The 21162-nt window shown below is 43.5% G+C and overlaps 1 protein-coding gene across 4 annotated transcripts in view; it reads right to left on the minus strand.

Annotated features, from left to right (window-relative positions):
- The window catches only part of ABR (ABR activator of RhoGEF and GTPase), a 265327-nt gene that overhangs the window by 203730 nt on the left and 40435 nt on the right, over positions 1 to 21162 (minus strand). Inside the window, exons 1-2 of one of the 4 annotated variants that reach the window (XM_075263743.1) lie at positions 15931 to 16031; positions 15589 to 15743 (exon numbers count right to left, since the gene is read on the minus strand). The exons of 1 other annotated variant lie outside the window; for it this stretch is intronic. In XM_075263743.1, coding sequence (XP_075119844.1) covers positions 15589 to 15694 — 106 coding nt within the window. In that variant the 5' untranslated portion in view covers positions 15695 to 15743; positions 15931 to 16031. Of the gene's footprint in view, positions 1 to 15588; positions 16221 to 21162 lie in introns of those variants that run through there. 2 more of the 4 variants (XM_075263746.1, XM_075263742.1) reach the window with 2 other exon arrangements.

Consider the following 21162-nt stretch of genomic DNA (forward strand, 5'->3'; position numbering starts at 1 on the left):
GAACAATTGAGAAAGAGTGGAAGCCAGAAGAATGGCACCACCAGTGATCCCGATGGCAGGCTCTGTTGACCTAAACATTAAAGAAACTCTGGACTATGCTGAACCACCAAACAAAATCAAATCTAAATATCAGAAGAGGTTCAATGAGTTCAGCTTTGTGTGTCCTGAGTGGTCAAAATATTACCATCCTGTCATCCCGCCAAGAACTGCGTGGCCAAACTTTTCACCAAGAAGTCATCCAGACAGTAAATATACTGAATGGTCAAAAGCAAATACTGGTGAATGACCAAGCAAAAAGCAAATCTTTTCTCCATCCCATACTCCTAGCACCTCTATAACCGGTCTATGACACAGCTCGTGTAACATGCAGCACTGTTACCACTATCACCAGTGGTCTTGGCCACTTACTGGCCAACAGATCAGAGTATGGAAATAACAGAGGCATTGGAAGGTGAAATATACTGGGGGAATATTCACTCATTCTTATTCAGACAGTGGAAACCTAAATTAGGGGGTCTAAAAATGCACCAGAATTTTACACCAAACTTGAGGCATAATTCTGGAGTTCAATGTCAGAGAGCAACATACGTTTGATAAACCATGATGGGCCGCTAAGTCATGTCCACTTTTCAGGTGAACGCAAAAAAAAAAACAAAAAAAAACCCAAACATCTAAAACATTAAATCCGAGTCCCTAAGTCCCTATGTTGGGGAAACACAGCTTCTTCTTTTTTTTTGCTGCAAATTTTTAAGACAAAGCCAGTGTGAAGGCTATAATCATGTAATGTATGAAAAACATTGTTCTCCTTAAAAGCTGAATGCTTGAAACTGGTATAATGTTATATGATAAGATGGCGCCTGCATCGAGGATGGGTGCAAGAAAAACAAATGCTTGGCTTGTTGCCAGAAGACATCTCCCCAAGGTTACCATGCAGGACTGGGAGTAGTTGGCTATATATGGCACTGTTTAAACTTTTTCTGTTTGATTGAGATGTACCACACCAATCAGGAATGAATATGAAAACTTACCTTGTTGTTACCTCTCTTCCTTTCTCTGCTACTATTTAACCCCACGTTGTTTTAATAAAAGTGCATTAGTATTTCCTCCTTGGTTGAGAGAGGAACTAATACCAACATTGTGTGTCTGGTGTCATTTCCTTACTGCTGGCACTCAGCCTAATTAATTAGGACGACGACAGTTAGGGCTCGTTCACATCTGCATTCTCCTGTCCGTAGTGCAGGTTTCCGTTTCCTGCATAAAACAGAGGCAGGAGACGGAAACCTGCAGGAGTCTCTCTCACCCATTCATTTGAATGGGTGAGAAAGCTGTCCGGCCGTGAGCGTCGGTGAGCGTTTTAGGCTCTCCGCCGCGAAACCGGGTTTTAGAATCCGGACACAGAGTCGGACATGCAGTACTCTGTGCCCGGATAAAAAAAATCCGGTTTCGCGGCGGAGAGCCTAAAACGCTCACCGCCGCTCACGGCCGGACCCGGTCTATGGTTTCCGTCTTCTGGCATGCAGAAGACGGAACACACAACAAAATTTGCCCCAGGGAAATATCCCATAATCTGCAAGTCTCCACAGAGAATGAATTAGACTACACAAGAAAAAAATGTGGAGAACAGATAGTAAATCACGTTCTAAATCATCAAAAATAGGAAAGGATGAACAGTCCCCATATAAAAATATATCAAATTTATTGAATAAATATTACAACACATAAAAAAGCAGCAGGGCAAGATGTTACAAGAACCAAAGAGAATGGTACAGAATATGTCACACAGGCGTATACTGCACCCAGAACAACAGGCACCGATAATGTGATAATGGTATATATGTATTAATGGGGAAAATATACACCAAATATATGGTGCCCAATAGTACATACATAAATCTATCAAAACACCCAATATCTGACCAAAGCAGCAACTACAGGATATATATCAGGCAGGACACATATAGTATCTGATGACAAAAATAAATGATAGGGGAATATAATCCCAAAGCAATCAAAATAAAGGGGTTAAATACCCTCACTCCATGTCCATACCACACTGACTAAAAGACAGCAATATGTACCCACTAGTATAATAAATATAACTCATGGCAGATGATACATGCAATGATTGCTTAAAAGACACCCATATAGAGCAAAATGATAACACAATAAAGGTGAGAGCATATCAGACCAATGAAACACTACCTGTAGTCATGGTGACAGTTGTAACTGGTGCAGAGCCCGTGGCAAGATGAAATACTAAAACACCCTCGACGCGTTTCGCCAGAAAGGCTTCATCGGGAGGAGACGGAAACCATAGAACGGAGACCCTGAACGCAGGTGTGAACCTAGCGTTACCCAGGATTATTGGTCATTTAGTCATAAACACGGCTTTGACCTTAATCACCAGGAATGGATGGAATGAGACGAAGGTAGAAATATAAGAACTTCCTATATATTCCCCATTCCTTTTGTAGCCATTCTTGGCTTTGGCTCCAAAAAAAAAATGCAGCAAAATTTGCAACAAAAAAAATGCCGCATTTCTGCAATGTGGGTCCTTAGCCTAGATGTAGCACCAAGGCAGGTACACCACTTTTTTGGGACTTTGGGCTGCAGATTTCTGCCATATATTAGAAAATCTATTCCATTACTCTTCTCATTGAAATCCACAGGACAAATAGAAATATAGCTGATTCTTATCCTACAGATTATTCATATAGATAGTTTATAGATGTTACTAGAGACAATTTAGGCTAGGTTTACACTTGTGCCTGGGTTTTGTTCTTCAGGTCTGCTTGGGGACCCGAAGAAAGTAGAGCTAATCCAATCAAAAAGCAGTTACCTACGGATTATAGTCTATGAGGTCCACCAGGTTTCAGTATGGATTTTAAGCGGATTTAAGGACGGAAACCCCAAATGGAATCTACTATTGTAAGTATAATCCCCAGTCTATCCTCAGTAGTAATATAGTAGTACACTCATACACATTGTACATAATATTATAGACGACCCATATCCTGAAATATTCCCATAGTTCTCACATCTTCTACACTACACAGGAGAGCTAACAGATGGGCTATCCTGGACTACTCCCCTATAACATTTGTGTGTAATCCCCCCACCACTATATACCACTGATGACCCCCTGCAGTTATACAGTATTGTCATTCTCAGACATGTGTATTATCTTCTTACGGGAATAACTAGCTAATATCGACTAATCTAGAAAGCTTCCATCACTTAACTTCCATGTAGCAGCAACAATCTAGGGATTTATCCTGATTGCCATATTTGGGTCAGGAAAGAATTTTTTTGCGCCAAAATTGAGGTCAACCCAATAGTTGGTCCTCAGGGGAAATTTTTCACCTTTCTCTGGATTAACATTGCAAATAACTAGTAGGTTGACAAAGAAGGACTTCCTCAACCATGCTTGTTATGTTACCATCTGCACATACCTTCTACAAATGTGTTGGCACAGACAAAATACCGGACATGGACTAGAAGAAGGAAGCGGCTGCTCCGTGACTTACAGGATGTGGATTGGCAGAAGGTAGCACCCTGCACCTTCTCCTATTGGCCATGGACCATCCTGTGCCTTCCCCTACCAGCCATGGGCCACCGGAGGGTAGCGTCTTGTGCCTTCCCGTACCAGTCATGGACCACCAGAAGGTAGCGTCTTGTACCTTCCCCTACCAGCCATGGACCACCAGAAGGTAGTGTCTTGCGCCTTTCTTCACAGGCCATGGTATGCCAGAAGATAGCATCTTGCACTTTCCCCCACCGGCCATGGACTACATGAAGATAGCACCCTGCACTTTCCCCAATAGGCCACGGACCCCCAGAAGGCCTGTGGACCACCTGAAAGTAGAGCCTTGAGTCTTCACCTGCTAGACACGCTCCTTTCATTCAGTAATAAAATATATCTCTAAATATCTCTATGGAAGCTTCAGTTAAATTAATTTTATATGTAGAACTTATTATTTATTACAACAGACACAGACTCAGAATGGACCATTGACCAAGCCAGCATAAACTGAAGAGGTTAATATAATTTGCTACCACACACACACACACACACACACACACACACACACACACACACACCTTGTGGATGAGGATTTCAAAGTGGCAAGTCAGAAATACCAGATATCCACAATTTCATGCTACATACTATATTTTTCCTGCTGCTATTCTAGTCTTCTAACAGACACTACGACACAACATCAGAGCCATCTGCCAATTTGTCCCTTTTCCATTAACCTCGATAGCATACCCATGTAACGGCTCCTTTATTTCCGACCCATTAACAATTGCCTGCAGCGTCGCTATGAAGAAAGTTGGAGCAGTCTGCACCGCTGACCTCTGTTCTCTCCCCTCACACAGCCATGCATGACCTCACATGTGAATACTGAGAGAGAGCGGCAAATCTGCTCCTAATAAAATAACACGGTAATAAAATAATGGCGTCCGCCTTCATGAATAATCCAGGGAGTGGAGACCTCATGGAGCGTAACACGAGGTACAATACACAGCGCACAGCAGATTGGAATTCATGACATATTACTCTTTATTATGGCTTCACATTAATAGGGCAAATTAAAAGCTGGCGATTATTAGCACTTTAGGGATCTTTATGGCATCTAATTATAGGGTTTTATTTTTCCACCCTATGTTCCTAAAACATGTATATGGCAAGTCAATCAGCTGAGACAAGCTGGTCTCTCTGCATATTTTAAGATGATCCAGAGCTGCCACATTGACTGACAGAACAAGGAAAGGAACCAAATGACAATGTACAAACAGAATATTCTAGCATTATGGTCTCTGATGTGTAGATATGCATACAAACTAAACAGGTGAAATAAGACTACCTTGGTTCGAGCAGTTGCATCCCTAGTCTAGTCTACAATTACATTGGTTGTCCAGGAGTATATAGCTGATCGGTGGCGGTCCTAGTCCTGGTAACCCTGCCTATCAGCTATTTGCAGCGAAACTAGTGCAGCTCCATATACAGTGTACTGCTGGGCTGTGAGGTTGGTAAGCCACAACAATGACTCAGACTCCTCTATTTTCAACAGCCCAACTCCAACTGCTTTCATAGATGGCTCACATGGTAAGACAGAAGATATTGATGCCATATATTGACTTTTAAAGTGTATTTCCTTTTATTTACTTTTAAAGCGACCATGCCACATGGTAAATCTGCAGTCAGTATGTTGTATAGAAGGAGCAGCGGACTGATGTATAATTTTTGTGAGACAAGAATAAAACCTGTCATTCATCCATTGAAAACTCTGCTCCAAGGTTTAGAAATCAAGGAGGCGGACCTATCCATGATTGACAGCTATCTCTGTAAGTATAGTCAAGAGGGAGGCGGTCAATCACCGATAGGACCGCCCACTGGGCATATTAACATAGAAGAGCAGAGATTTCAATGGATAAAAGATACGTTATACGGAATCTTTTCCTATATACATCTGCTCTATAACAGAAGGTACAGCACATCTCATGTGAAAGGTTCCCTTTAAGGCCCCCCCACCCATCTACTATAAATCCAGGATTCTTATTATTATTATTACTAGGAGGGTTATCCAGGAGACAACCATATAATGGCCCGTGGCTATGAACTTTGTTATTATAGCCATTTATACCACAAATTAGGATGAGCTGATAAAACGCTCCGTGTAACAGCCGGAGGAATAATTTCAGAGGGAAACAAAAATGGAAAACCCAGAGGGAAAATCTGAACTTGACTGCTCATTGAACGTAACCACTCCATAGAGTCATTGATCAATAAAGCATGAATACGACGTCTCAAAATAGAAAATAAAATATGTAGATGTATCCTCAGCAGCTGAAAAGAAGACAGGAGATCCTCTACAAGGCCTCTGCCATCATCGGGACATGCAGGGTTCCCAGAGGTGATCCGAATTCTATTAAATTCACACCAGCCACTACAAAAGCCTCTGACCTGAGAAGCCCATCAGACTAGACATGGGTCAGACAATGTCTGTCTGCTGCATCGCCCCCTGGGGATCTATCCATCATGAAGGCTTATAGCACAGCAGCCGAAATGAGCAGAGCAATCCAGAACAAGGGACACTCCTATACCATAAAGAACGATAGAGCTATGACAAGATCTCGCCATCCAGGAACTAGGCACATTTTTATTTATTTATTTTAAATCACAACATACATTTTATTTTTGTGGTTATAGAAGATCTTATAATTCAGATCTTATACTATCTTTAATTTGGGGCCATGGGATTACCAAAGATGTACACAGTGACGATAAACGTACAAGGAAAATGTACACTGTGAAGTCAGAGTACAGGAATAACGCGCAAAGTGATGCCACAGTGTATGGATAATGTACATAATGATGTCATGATGTCACAGTATAGGGAGAACACAGTGATGTCACAGTATAGGGAGAACACAGTGATGTCACATGATAAGGAGGGATGTCAAAGGGATGTCACAGTGTATGGATAATGTACATAGTGATGTCACAGTATAGGGAGAACACGAAATGATGACACAGTGTATGGATAATGTACACAGTGATGTCACATTATAAGGAGAACACAAAGTGATGTCACAGTGTATGGATAATGTACATAGTGATGTCACAGTATAGGGAGAACACGAAATGATGACACAGTGTATGGATAATGTACACAGTGATGTCACATTATAAGGAGAACACAAAGTGATGTCACAGTGTATGGATAATATACACAGTGATGTCACATTATAAGGAGAACACAAAGTGATGTCACAGTGTATGGATAATGTACATAGTGACGTCACCGCATAGGGAGAACACAGTGATGTCACATTATTACTAAAGGCACCGTATGTCTACGGGGAGGATCACATCTGTACATGGCTCTCCATCATTTGGGTCTGTCGGGGATTCTGAATGACAGAGAGCCAAACTCCTAAAAAAGCATTTACTCAGAGACACCAGTAGGTATAGTAGAATATAATGGGGTCTGCAGAGTGTCCGTTCTTTTTTTTTTTTTTTTTTTTTTTTTTTTTCTTTTCTGAAACCCGCAGAGAGAAAAGTCCATTAAAGCAAGACTTTTTAAGTGAACAGGGTTTCCATTTTTTAGCTCCCCAAGCAGACACAAAGAGCTAGTGTGACCCTAGCATGTGGAGATGGCGCATTAGGTTGGCTGGCCTTGTATCGGATGGTTCTCTACAGTCTCCACTTAGAAGGGGTTGTGGGATTTGCATAGCAGAAATTGCCAGATGACACCAATATGTGGATGCTTACCTAGGATTACTTCACACCTATCCATTGTAGCTCAAATCTAGTGATAAGGTCCAATTGTCGGGGCACTTTAGTGGGTGCTATTTTGATCCCAAGCTTACTACTATTAGACTATCATGAAGATATACGAGCAGCCGTGCAGTAATTTTTATAGTCGGACCTCCCCAGAGATATGAGTGCAGGACTTCACGGCTGACTGAATGTAATCTCCTTCCTGTTCTGTCAGATATAGATGCCCTTCATCTACATTTCCTGTGGAGATTTCTAGCAGGATGTATCTGAATGGCTCAGTCCCTCAGAAAGTGCATTAATAGTAGTCACTTAATGATGCCGATAAACAGCCCCAATGTAAACTGGCACTTAGTGACACTGCTGTGAAGATGATGGGCGAACGCCAGTGATGTGGACACACAAGGATACATAACAATGCTATACCCATGAGGATGCCCAGCTGTATACGGGGGATTATCAGCTATTAGCTGTATCTCAGCATTATATCCTGCTGATTTGGGGATTATACAAGTGCCAGGCTTGGCATCAAACGCACTTCACCGCACGATTTATCTCGGATCACTCTGTACGAAAAAATGACAGTCCTAGGAAGTAAAGACACTTACACTGATGCTGGTGTGACACAGGTCGGGCTGGATACAGGACACAAGCTATGTAACGTCTACCTTTCTGCTGAATGTGGACAGTACTGGGAGGATCAGAGCATACAATACATAAAACCGTTACCCCATGAAAATCCATAAAATAAAAGGAGTTTTCCAGTCGTAACAAGTTAGACCCCATACGCAGAATTGGAACAATTTGCTGATCGGTGGTGGCCTGACCCCCAACATTCACAAGAACAGGGAGTTTTGCCCCCAATTTATATGGAGCAGCTGATCATAAATATGCATCACCGTGCCATTCATTTCAATGGGACTGGCCAAAGCACTGGAATGGAAGGAATGGCAAAGTAAGTGACTGCAATGGTGTTACACATAACAGACCGGCTGCTCCATTCAAACTGGGGTATAAAACACCCCACATGTCATGATTGATAGAGGTCTTTATTTATAGCGGATAAATGATGATTACCAGAAAACACTCTTCACACTGCGGCCAAAGAGATGATCAGCTGATCACCATAGGTTTTCCTCCTGGAACCCCTAGCAAGACCCTAATTTTGCCAGGAAAAGCCACATCAAACCAAACATTGGTAATGTACTATTACACGGCGGACATTTTCCTTCGTAGCAGCTTTCCTAACTATCCATAGGTCAGGGTCCTACTCTATGGCATCCATATGTCCTAACACGCCATACAAGTGGGGTTTGCTACTTACAAGGCACAACATGTCTGAAGAAACCACAACAGAGCTACTAATAAAATACTAGAAATGGCGGCAGCTTTCACACATATAATGGCCTTAACCTCTTAAAGACCAGCTATGGATATATCGTTTGTTAGTGGATACTTGATCCTGCATAGTCACATGTATACTTATGACTATCATCTATTTGGCATGGTCTCAACTTTAAGCCCTGTTCACACACTGAGGATTCCGTCAGCATTTAGGCAAGAATTTTGCACCTAAAACTTGACAGAAACCACTAACATTGTGCTGGCAATTCACATGAAGGTGGTATTTTATACATCATTCATATACTTAGGAACATCTAAATACAAACTAATAAATGTAATATAGAGTTCGAATTCATTGATACCTAGGATAGGTCATTAATACATCATCGGTGGGGGTCCAACACTTGGGACCCTGATCATTCAGCTTACAAGAGCTGTAGTCTCTTCATTGTGCCGCTGGCATCATATTTTTCGGTCACATTACATGTGCCGATAATATCATGTGCTTGGTACAGCAACAGCTCAGTCCCATTCAAGCGACTAAACCGGGACTAAAATACCAAGCACAACACCCCTACGATATGTATGGTGTAGTACTTCGTAACCTTTAAGGTTGTGACCCCACATTGCAGAAACTGAGCTTTGTTTTTGTTGTGGATTTTGCTGCAGTTTTTGGACCCAAAGCCAAGAATGGCTTCCAAAGGAATGGGAAATATTAAGGAAGTTCTTATACTTCTTTCTCATCAATCCACTTTTGGCTTTCGTTAAAAAAACGGCAAAATCTACAATGAAAAAGCTGCTTTTCGGCAATGTGGGGCCTTGGCATAAGTCCAACCACCTCTTCTCAGATCAGCAGGATATTAACCCCATGTTCTCTGAAGGATTTGTACAAGACGTGCTGCAGACTGACAAACAGCAGGGAAACCCTGTATCTGTAATCCTTAATTTCTAGGTTTGGTGTTCCTTTTAGTAGAGAGGACCCCTCATTTTCACCAGAATCTCACGATATGTAGCATACCTGCAGGGCAAAATCAGGTGGAAATGGGAACGGGCTGTTTAATAACCCTATTTTATAACACAAGTCCAGTGCTGATAAATAGGAGTCCCGTGACTCTACCTGTCCAAGCCACAGAAACTGCAGCAAAACTGTATGAACCCGCAGAAACAACAATGGATATGTAAGGAGTATGCAAAGCCACATATAGAGGACTCATATTACCTAGAGAGCCTGGAAGAAATCTCAAATCAATATTTACAATGGGAATCTCCATCTTGCATAAGAGTTCCCCTTTAAGTACTGTGGTGTGCATGCTAAATTGATTATAACAGAGTACACTGGCAGGGGGCGCCACACTTTACAGGACATTGACAATACTGTTGTTCCCCAGCAGTGAGTTCCATTATATGCTCTGTAATGTATTAAGATGGATGAAAACAGCCTGAAAAACCAATCAAGTCTGATCTATTACCTACAGGCTCTCCGCAGCGAGCGATCCATATAAAGAAAGCATCGATCTATGGGAATTACTACATTGCCTTCACTTTTTATAGGCTGATATTGATTGAAGCAAATGTATTCTATTTTATTCTATGCAGCCTTTCTTTCCAGTGTCTATGGTCGAGGATGTTTGTTAGAAGCAGGAAAGAAAGGCAAGCGTAAGCGGAATTAGTAAAAACTGAAGAACTCTGCTTAAGAAAATCAGATGCAGAAATTTTCTATTTTACTCAAGTCAATGTGGAATGTGCAAACTCTGTGTCAAATTTTGTGTCACCAGGTGGTATTTTTCCAGATCCCATTCATATGAATGGAGTTCTCTGGCAAAACCCGCCTGAAAATCGAGCACCACGCTAGAGGGAAGAAAAATGGGATCTGCTGTGGAAGGATGGTTTCAGGTGGAAATTGGAGCAAATTTTGATGATGAATTTAGAGACAAAATCCACTCCAAATTCCTTCATGTGAATATACCCTGAGGTATTCGGGTAAGGCCCAAATTGTGATAGCTAGACGACTGGGGAAGACCATCTACAAAACAAGGGGTCTCGCGAGGCTTTCCCAATATACAGTGGTTATTACCTATCAAAAGAAGTCCAAGGAACAACAAAAGGGCCATGGGCACACAAGGCTCAGTGTGCGTGGTGAACAAAGTCAAGTCTGGTCTAGGACCACCTCACAGACCTAAATAAATGTCAGGTTATCCTAAATCTTTACACACAGAACTCTATATAGGACTCTGCTCAGCTCCTTCTGCTCTACAACATGCTGCCTTAAAGGGGCTCTATCAGCAAAATCATGCTGCTAGAGCCCCACATATGCGTGCATAGCCTTTAAAAAGGCTATTCAGGTACTGTAAAAGTTAAATTAAACTACACCCCCCCCCCCCCCCCCCCCCCGTTTTAAAATAACTTAAAAAAGAATGTTCTCTACTTACGGATCGTGCACGCTGGGCGGGCATTCAGAGTGTGTCTTCATCTTCTTCCCCGCCTCTTCTTCCTCCGATGTCTTCGGGTCCCGTCCTCCTCCGGCGCTTGCTCGTGGACACTGATAAAAAAAAATAGCCCGGGCGCATGCGCAGTAGCCGTAGTAGAAGCCGCGTGCTACTGCGCATGTGCCTGGGCTATTTTTTTTTTATCAGTGTCTGCGAGCAAGCGCCGGAGGAGGACGGGACCCGAAGACGTCAGAGGAAGAAGAGGCGTGGATGAAGAAGACGGCGCACCCTGAATGCCCGCCCAGGGTGCACGTTCCGTAAGTAGAGCACATTCTTTTTTAAGTTATTATTTTAAAACGGGGGGGGGGGTAGTTTAATTTAACTTTTACAGTGCCTGAATAGCCTTTTTAAAGGCTATGCACGCATATGTGGGGCTCTAGCAGCATGATTTTGCTGATAGAGCCCCTTTAAGAGTGCATCACTAGCAGAGGTACACTAACATACTGTATGTCTATTGGTATCCAATAAGACTAACCATGGCTACAGGTCAGGGATTAAGAATGTGAACCCACCAATGAAAGGAAAAATGGGCAAGTGTAAAGATCGGAGCAACTTTGACAAAGGCATAAATTGTGATGGTTAGTCAGCTTCAGCTAGAACATCTCAAAAATGACAGGTCTTATGTGGTGTTCTTGATATGTGGTAGCAAAGGGTAAAGGGGTAGCCCAAGACTTCTAAACTGATGATCTAATCTGTATCCAACACCCAGGACCCTACAGATCAGCTGCTTAAAGCAGCACCGGTATTGTCTGAGCACCACTTCCGCTTCACATGCCAGGTGATGTCACATTCATCACTCACACGGCCTGATCGCAGATCAATCTCATCCAAGCACAGCTGCTGCAGCGCAAATGTGTTATGCTGTTCTTCGTAAGTACTGAAGAGGCTGCAGCGCTCACGCAAACGCTGCAGCTTCTTCAGACAGCTGATCAGCTGGGGGTCTCTGTGTCCAATAGGTTAATCATTAATATGTATATATTGATACAGCTCTCCATATGAGGAAAACAATCTTTATCTGCGTGGCAAGTAAACAATAATTTGTAGAAGGTGCAAGGTCGCCTGTGGACTTCCAAAGAGGTATGAAAGAATGCGGTAAACTGGAGATGGGGTCATGGACACCCGATGCAAATCCACGTGCGAGGAAAGCTGCAAGGAATTGATGAAAAGGTTAATGATGGCTATGACATAAAAGTGCCGTACTACAAACCGTGCACTGCTGTGTGCTCATAGCTGCAGGCTAGTCAGAGTGCCTACACTGGCCTCTGTCCATCTCCAATAGTACCTACACTGGCCTCTGTCCATCTCCAATAGTGCCTACACTGGCCTCTGTCCATCTCCAATAGTGCCTACACTGGCCTCTGTCCATCTCCAATAGTGCCTACACTGGCCTCTGTCCATCTCCAATAGTGCCTACACTGGCCTCTGTCCATCTCCAATAGTGTCTACACTGGCCTCTGTCCATCTCCAATAGTGCCTACACTGGCCTCTGTCCATCTCCAATAGTGTCTACACTGGCCTCTGTCCATCTCCAATAGTGCCTACACTGGCCTCTGTCCATCTCCAATAGTACCTACACTGGCCTCTGTCCATCTCCAATAGTACCTACACTGGCCTCTGTCCATCTCCAATAGTGCCTACACTGGCCTCTGTCCATCTCCAATAGTGTCTACACTGGCCTCTGTCCATCTCCAATAGTGCCTACACTGGCCTCTGTCCATCTCCAATAGTACCTACACTGGCCTCTGTCCATCTCCAATAGTGCCTACACTGGCCTCTGTCCATCTCCAATAGTACCTACACTGGCCTCTGTCCATCTCCAATAGTGCCTACACTGGCCTCTGTCCATCTCCAATAGTGTCTACACTGGCCTCTGTCCATCTCCAATAGTACCTACACTGGCCTCTGTCCATCTCCAATAGTACCTACACTGGCCTCTGTCCATCTCCAATAGTGCCTACACTGGCCTCTGTCCATCTCCAATAGTGCCTACACTGGCCTCTGTCCATCTCCAATAGTGCCTACACTGGCCTCTGTCCATCTCCAATAGTGCCTACAATGGGAATATGAACATCATGACTAGACCATGGGGCCATCGAAGAGGACAACCTGGTCTGATGACACATACTTTGTTGCAGAAAACATGTAGACATCCGGGTGCATGCTTGTCACTTACCTGGAGCAAATATGGCACCAAGATGCACTAGGGAAAGAAGGCATGCTGACAAATGTAGTGAAATCCTCTGGCCAACAGTTGGCTGGAAACTTAAGTCCTGGAATTCATGTGAATGCTACTTTGACAAGCACCCCCTACCTAAAACATTGCTGAAGACCAAGAGCAACCCTAATGGCAATAATATTCCCTAATAACCGTGGCCCACTGTCACACTGCAGACATTGTTCAGGAATGGGTTTGAGGAACCAAAGCGAGATCAAGACGTTGACTTGGCCTCCAAATTCCCAACAACTCAATCAATTGAGCAAGTCTGACCCATGGAGGCCCAATCCCATAATTACAGTGAAGGATCAGTTGCTTATGTCTTGGTACCAGATACGACAGGACACCTTTAGGAATCTTGTGGCGTCCATGAGTCAGAGCTGCTTTAGCGGCACTAGAGAGATCGACAATATTAGGCAAGTGACTAATGTTATATAGTATAATAGTATAGAAAATATTGGCGGCATACAAATAATGACTAAAACAGCTGACGTGTCTCTTACATCTTTTACTTGCATCTCAATCCTACAGGAATTATTGCTGCTCAAACCAGGTTTCCTAAATGTATATATGAAGAAACCACTAAAAAAAAATACATGAAAGCATCACAACGACCAAGCCTTGACTACCAAACAGCAATATACGTCAGTGAACGCTATCGCAAGTGGCAATACGCTTCTATAACCATAAGACGCCGTGCTGTGTAATTTTCCAGGTGATTTGGCGTTTACAGAAAATCGCAATACAGCAATTTTACAGCTTTCAGACACTGCATTTGCAGAAGCGTTCCCTCCCTCGCCGGTTCCCTCAGCAGACGGCCATCAGCACAGCATAAAACTCAGCTGTCTATCAAAAATGGCACTGGGCGCTCAGGCTAAATATTGCAGAGCGTCAGAGATGGTTTCTATCCACAATATTACTCAATATTCTGATATTCAACTACTGGAAACATGGAAGTTGTTACAGATCAATCCTGTCAATCCCGGGCTCATCTAGATCAATAATATGACAGTGCAAGTATTTATCCAATTCTAGTCTATGGACACCCCATACCCTGACCTATGTAAATGACAGGTTTAGAATATTAACAAGATGGAACCAAATCCAGTCCATAATTATAAATCCAGACATCGGAGATGCCCATCGGAGTGTGTGCCGGTATTGCTAGGGCATCTTTTGGGCAACACCAACTTACTATATAAGAAACTGCACAAACCATTGTACATTATATCATGTGTCATAATAAATAGTCATATAAATCTTGTGTGCATTTGCAAATAGATAACTATAGTGAATATTTGCAGACCTAACCTATTATACATCCACATATGCACTGGCAGAGTACACAGGGTGATGCAAAAATTGCATATTTTATAATGTGTTTATGTGCTTATGCATATTCATGCGTATATAAGCGCTGCAGAAGATGTTGGTGCCATATAGGTAAGATGAATAAATATACACACGCATACATTTGCACATATACTGTACGCCCCTTTTATTCTAAAGGGAATAGAGTATCAAAGAGCCGGGATCTGCCACACATCTAGACAGCGCCGACAGCTGATCAATCCAATGCCAGACTAATGTGAGCAGCAATGCCAGCCCCAGCTGGGAGAAAATGAGCACAGAATACCAGATGTGAACAGGATCACGTAGGGGGAAGTAAGGAGCCGGGAGCGTTTTGTGTAGCAAATGAATACGGCTACTGCATAGCACAAAGGTAGAGAATTCAGCATATTAACAAAGCAGGCCACGTCTGAACAAAACCTAAAGGACGCCCGAAATCCAGCACAAATATCATATTATACATAAAATATATAAATCACAACCCTCATGTTAAACTAGGGCAGAAGGCGATGACGACAAGGAGCCTTTCCATTTACGACGTACATATGTACCGGCCATCGTGTGATTCATCTATAGGCACTCACTAATACTATATAATGTATTACATGTTACCCGTATGTGTGAAGGCTACAATACTAACAAGTGACCCACACAAGACAAAAGGTACATGCAATAAAAAAACACAGTAACATAAAACCAAGAATAAACCACAATTCACAAGACACTTTTAAGGGTTTTCTGGAAGAGCATCAAGAACCGGTTAGTACTCAAGTTGTTGTAACACACTAAACATATACGAAAGAATATTTTTTTGGTACATTTAATATATGTATTTCAGTGTTCTCCATCCGCAGATCTGTACTATGCAACCCCCCCATAATAAAGGACTGGTGCAGACAGACACTTACTGCTGTAGAGAGTATCTATCCAGGAGAGACGAGGCATTCCTTGGTGGCTCACGGGCTCCATGGTGTCTGATTCAGGAAGTCCTTCAGATCCCAACCTGCATTTCATCAGAGACTAGTGACCCTGGGGAAGGTGGTCAGGCCAGGACGGCAGCTGCCTGGAGAAGTAAGCGTTTCATTTCTCAGAGACGGAGCAATAGGTAAAGTGCAGAGGACAGGACACTGCAGGGGACAGGCCAAAGCTTTGCAGAGGGAAGGAGCACGGTACAAGACAGGAGGTAGGAGAGGGGAAGGCAGGGGAGGCAGGCAAGCGCCAAGCAGCAGAGAAATGGAGGATGCTAGTACCAAGGATGCTAAAAAGATCCAGGCTCAGACATGAATGGAGGGAGAGGGCTGATGCTTTGTGTCCCTGAAGTTCTCTCTGTGTGTTTACACTGAGAGGATGCAGGGGAGGGGGCTGCGTTAGGTGGAAGGAGAGAAGGGGGTGGGTTAAGGGAAGCTCTGTCCTGAAACTGACAGATGGGCGGATGGTTTTCCCCCTTGGATGCAGATGGTAATTATCCGTGTCCTCCACATAGAGCCTGTGCTCCCTGCAGGCACCTGCTGGGGACCACCGAGACCTGCTCTCCAGCCCCCCACCGCTCGCCTACTTCTGCATTATCAGGACTGCAAATCCCTGCATCCTAACTCTACTACTTTGTTGTCTCTCTGAGTCTCAGGGAAATCCCAAGATAAGAAGATATCATTGGAAAAGGGTCTCCATGGCAGCAGTGCCGGGCACAATAGTGCTTATCTATAAAGGACCACCTGCCGGGGATGCTAAGCCACCAATCACACCATGCGGCTATTACTGATGGTCAGAGGCAGAAAGCTTATGCTCTATCCTCTCCACCCTTTAAAACCTGTTGGAAACCACAAGTGTGTTAACCAATATGCCACCGCCCGTGCCAGCCGTATTGTTTTCTGTAATGAAATGGAATCCTGTGTCTGCACAAATGTGTAAAGTCTTGTAAGCAGGACCGCTACTGTGTCAGCCAACAAATCGATGAACTCGCTGGAAGAATGACGCCTGCGGACACCAGACTATAGCATTAAAGCAAATAGGTTTTTAATTTCAGCCACCGTTATTGGCCTAATAGATAATGTCTTTGGCAGATTCCCATTTAAAGGGACATCAACACTGAACTTGAAACCAATGGGGCACGTGTTGTGTAGATTCACTTGTTGCATATACAAAGATACTTAATATATGTATAACTTTAACAAATGTTTCCATTAAATAGGCATATAGTGGCGTATTGTCACCCATAGGCCTTTGGTAAAGGGAGTCACCAGAACTAAGCCCGGCAAATTGATTCACATCTGCGCCCGGTCTCCGTTCCCCATTCAGCTTGAAAAATGCAGAGAAAAAAGCGCGGTAAGCATCGCTTTTCTCTCCGCATTTTTTGTCCTTTTCAGGCGGAAACCTGATGGACCCCATTATAGCCTATGAGGTCCACGGGCTTCTGCAGATAATCGCTTTTTTAAGCAGATTAGGTTTCCATTTGTGGGATCCCAAACGCAGGTGTGAACCTAGCGTCAGGCATATTTTTTATTCTAGCAGATTTTTTTTGGCTAGGTAAAGAAAACAAAAAAAAAAAAAAAAACAAGATCTATCTTCAAGCACATTCTGTCTTGCAAATGAATTGGAGGTGGAAAAAAACATGCCACACTTGGTTCTCTTTCATGTCAATCGGCTTTGCAAAGCAGAATCCATCTGAAAATAGATCATGACTATCGCTAGCTGAATATCTGCTACTGTCTTCCACGGAAATGGATGGAAGAGTTGGGAGGCCTCCATCTTCTTCTGGAACAAGTTCTTCACCACATCTTCTTCCGGCGGTGGCTTCTAACTTCTAGGCCTCTGGCCTAGGGCAAAGCCGACTGCACATGCTCGCGGCCACAAGAAAAATGGCCACTTACATAGTATTGTAAGTGGCCGTTTTCTCGTGGCGGGCGGGCATGCACAGTCGGCTTGCCCTAAGCCCAAGGCCTAGAAGTTAGATGACACCGCCGGAAGAAAACATGGTGAAGACCTCGTTCCAGAAGAAGATGTAGGCGGCGCTGGAGAGTTCTCTGGCAGCATTGGGGATGCCCCCAGTGCTGTTTGAGCGCTGGGGCCCACCTCCCAGTGCTGCAAGAGAACTCATTTACATACCGACAAAAAAATGGGATTTTAGGCGAACAGCGGCGCGGAGAACACAACGGAAGTTAAGAGATCAAAAAAAAAAAAAAAAACTAACCATTTTTATATTAAAATGACCCCAAGAAAAGTGTCCCAGTCTTTAACTGGTTAATATGGCCTTGTTCTGGAACCCTCAGCAATAAGAGACAGAATTATGGCTGGGAATGTGCAGCATGACAATACCATGTAAAGGGAACCTGGCATGTCGTACATGCGGCCCTATGTATAAGCAGCATGTTATAGAGCAGGAGGACCTGAGCAGACTGATATACTGAAGCTTTTTCCACAAACTATATAAGTCTGGGTTCGTATCTGCATCTTAGACTGCATTCAAAGTGCACATCAACGGATGTAAAAGTCCTATAAAGACCCCATGCATATGATAGAGTGTGCCTCCATTGTGGGGCTGAATTTGGAGAAGAAAGCACTTGGATTACTCTTGGATTATACATTCACGTCTATGAGGGCTTCTGATTCATTCTGTTTCGATGACATGGAGCAGGATAGAACCTGCTCTATAATTATCCATATCATCAGAACAAAATGAACCCGAAGCCCCCCACGGTCGTGAATGCACTTATATGACATCGGATGTCTCCGAGTATCATCCGAGCACATTCTGCTTCAAACTCAGCCCCACAATGGATGTGCACTCAGTCATGTGCATGGGGTCTAAGACCAATTTTTTCACCCAGTTAAAAAGGAGGGACATGCAACAGACTCTGTTATAGTTAATGGGGTAGCCTCCGAGCTCTGTTTGTGCCCATCATAGAATGGATCTGTTTTTCCAAACAGCTATGCAGGTGTGAACCTATAAATGTAATCTCTTGTTCTTTCTACGCTTTGGAGTCCAGTGGGTGGTGCTTCGCAGCGATTGACAATTACATCTGTATGCAAACTCATACTGGGAAGGCTGTCAATTACTAGTAGGACCGCCCACTGGACTCCTAGTACATATACCAAGTTATACTGAATCTCTTTCCATAGATCTATACTGCAATCTGCTCAGCCCCTCCTGCTCTATAACATGCTACCGGCAGATCAGACATGATGAAATATGATGGTGTCTATCGGGCAACGCTTTGTGAGCACGGCATCTATTAATACACTGACCCAACCATATCAACGTTATTTAACTATACTGTACATTAGCCAACAACCCTACAGATCCCACAAATACATCAACCCTGACATATATATTACATAAATGCCACACCAACAGAACCAAAATATATTTTATTCATGATTCACCTTATGTAAATAACATGCATAAATGGACCTTTGATTCACAAGATAAAACCCCATCCCCACAAGATTTCGCTGGTTTCCATAACCTAAGCCATAAGCCTACAATAGCATCAATACACATAGCAAAAACCACACCAGTATAATATTCAGCGCTTGTAAATAATTCACCGGCAATGGAAGAGTATAAATAATTGCTACAGACTATGTGGCACAATGCGGGGAGCAATAAGGATACTACACTACCCTAGGACCCCAATATAGATGACCCAAAGCCATATCAGGAAATACAGGGGTCCTCAGCCAGATATTAAGTGTGTCATGGCATCTGGAATTATCTATTTACAAAGTATTTACACGGACAAAGGGGCGCTGGGATTTAATATGCCCTGGGCGTTATGTACGTGGCCCATCACATCTCCATGCCAGTCCCAAATTGTCTGGGAGCTGTGAAGGTTGACAAGCATAGGTATTGCAACTCTCTGGATAACCCATCTCCTTTCATGCCTCACACACACTGCCTTGGTCCCGAGCCCGGAGGCTGGAAGCAAAGCAGCAATTACACAAAAACGCTGTTGTGAAAACATTAATGATTAGTTGTGCCCCAGAGCATCTCACGTTTCGCCGGCTTCAGATCCTTTGTGCGCTGTCTCCGGTTTGGGAAACCACAGAACAAAGGGCTGAGCTCCTTAGCAGAGAAGGAACACACAGCTGATTCTACGCATCCGAGATACAGAGAATAAGGGCTTGTAGGGCACGAGGGGTCTAATTTTTATCTTGTACTATATAATAATCCAATTCAATTAATGTCATCCAAGACAGAGTCAAACTAAGAAAATCCAGCGCGTGACACCGACGTGCCTATGGGTGCAAATGTGTTGGAGTCCAGATTTAAACAATTCCAACATGTTATACAATTAATGTAACTCTCTGGTTCACAATAAAAGCCTAATACATAGGTAAAATACTTAGCACCTTCTATTTAATGGGGTTGTTGAGGATTTGGAGCAAACCATGGGGCAGCCAGGGTGGGTGTAAGAATTCTGTTGTCTGGTCCCGCTTCCCTTTCCAGAAGCAGTAGGATCACATGTCTGCTGACATGGAATCATTGGTAAGGAACGGTAACATATGTAAGTGATATCATCAGTCCATGTCCACTGGGCACATGAGCATTACAGCTTTAGGGGCTGTGAGCCAAGACCGGCGTGCAGAAAGGGGACCACTATCAGACAACAGTGTCAGGGACAGACAAATATGCCTTTTCATTTCCATTTACACCCACCTATCCTCATGATCGGTCATTGATGAGGCCTGACACACCAATGCCTGCCAATCAGCCTCTCTCCAGCGCCAATGACTTCACAATCATCAAACTTAATATACAACAGAAGCTCAGTCCCAGTCAAGTGGTACAATTTCAAGAACAGCTTCTACACCATGTATGAAGAGACCGCGCGTTCACCAAAATCTGTGACCTCTTCCAAAAGCTGAACTGTGGAAGGCAAGAACCAGAGGTTCAAGATGAAGTGGAAAAACTGCGCTCCCTGGTTGTTGATAGGTAGTGACACAAAGACCAATTGTCCACGTATGGATTTATTAAGAAACAAAAGCACGACGCGTTTCGGACCTTCAAGGGTCCTTCTTCAAGTGCAAGAACAAAGCTGCTCCTCTCTTTCCTTGACCTTTTTCTGAAAGCATGTGGAGTGAACATCTCTGGATGGGATCGCAGACATCTGATGCATTTTCATCACAGCCTCTACGTTCAGTCTTTTTCAGATGAAATATTTCCATTACCTCCCATTTTGGACTGTAATTTCGGCTTCTGTTAGAAGGAAATCCGCCCTGGTGTTGTCATGCCCCAGTCAGGAGGGAGCAGGCTGCAGAGCTGTCAGCGGGTGACACGGAGCTTACCACAGGGCATCCACCCACAGTCCACACGCGGAACGTCCCGCTCTCCAACACGATCAGCTGCGGACTGCACAGGAAAGCTGAACTGTAGGGTTCTGGGTGTTGGACCTCCACTGATCACATATTCATGACCTATGCTAAGGACAGGTCATCAATAAGGAAATCACAGAAAAAACATTAATATTTAAAAAAAAAAATTC

The sequence above is a fragment of the Leptodactylus fuscus genome, chromosome 2 (genome assembly GCF_031893055.1).
Source record: "Leptodactylus fuscus isolate aLepFus1 chromosome 2, aLepFus1.hap2, whole genome shotgun sequence".
Lineage (NCBI taxonomy): Eukaryota > Metazoa > Chordata > Amphibia > Anura > Leptodactylidae > Leptodactylus > Leptodactylus fuscus.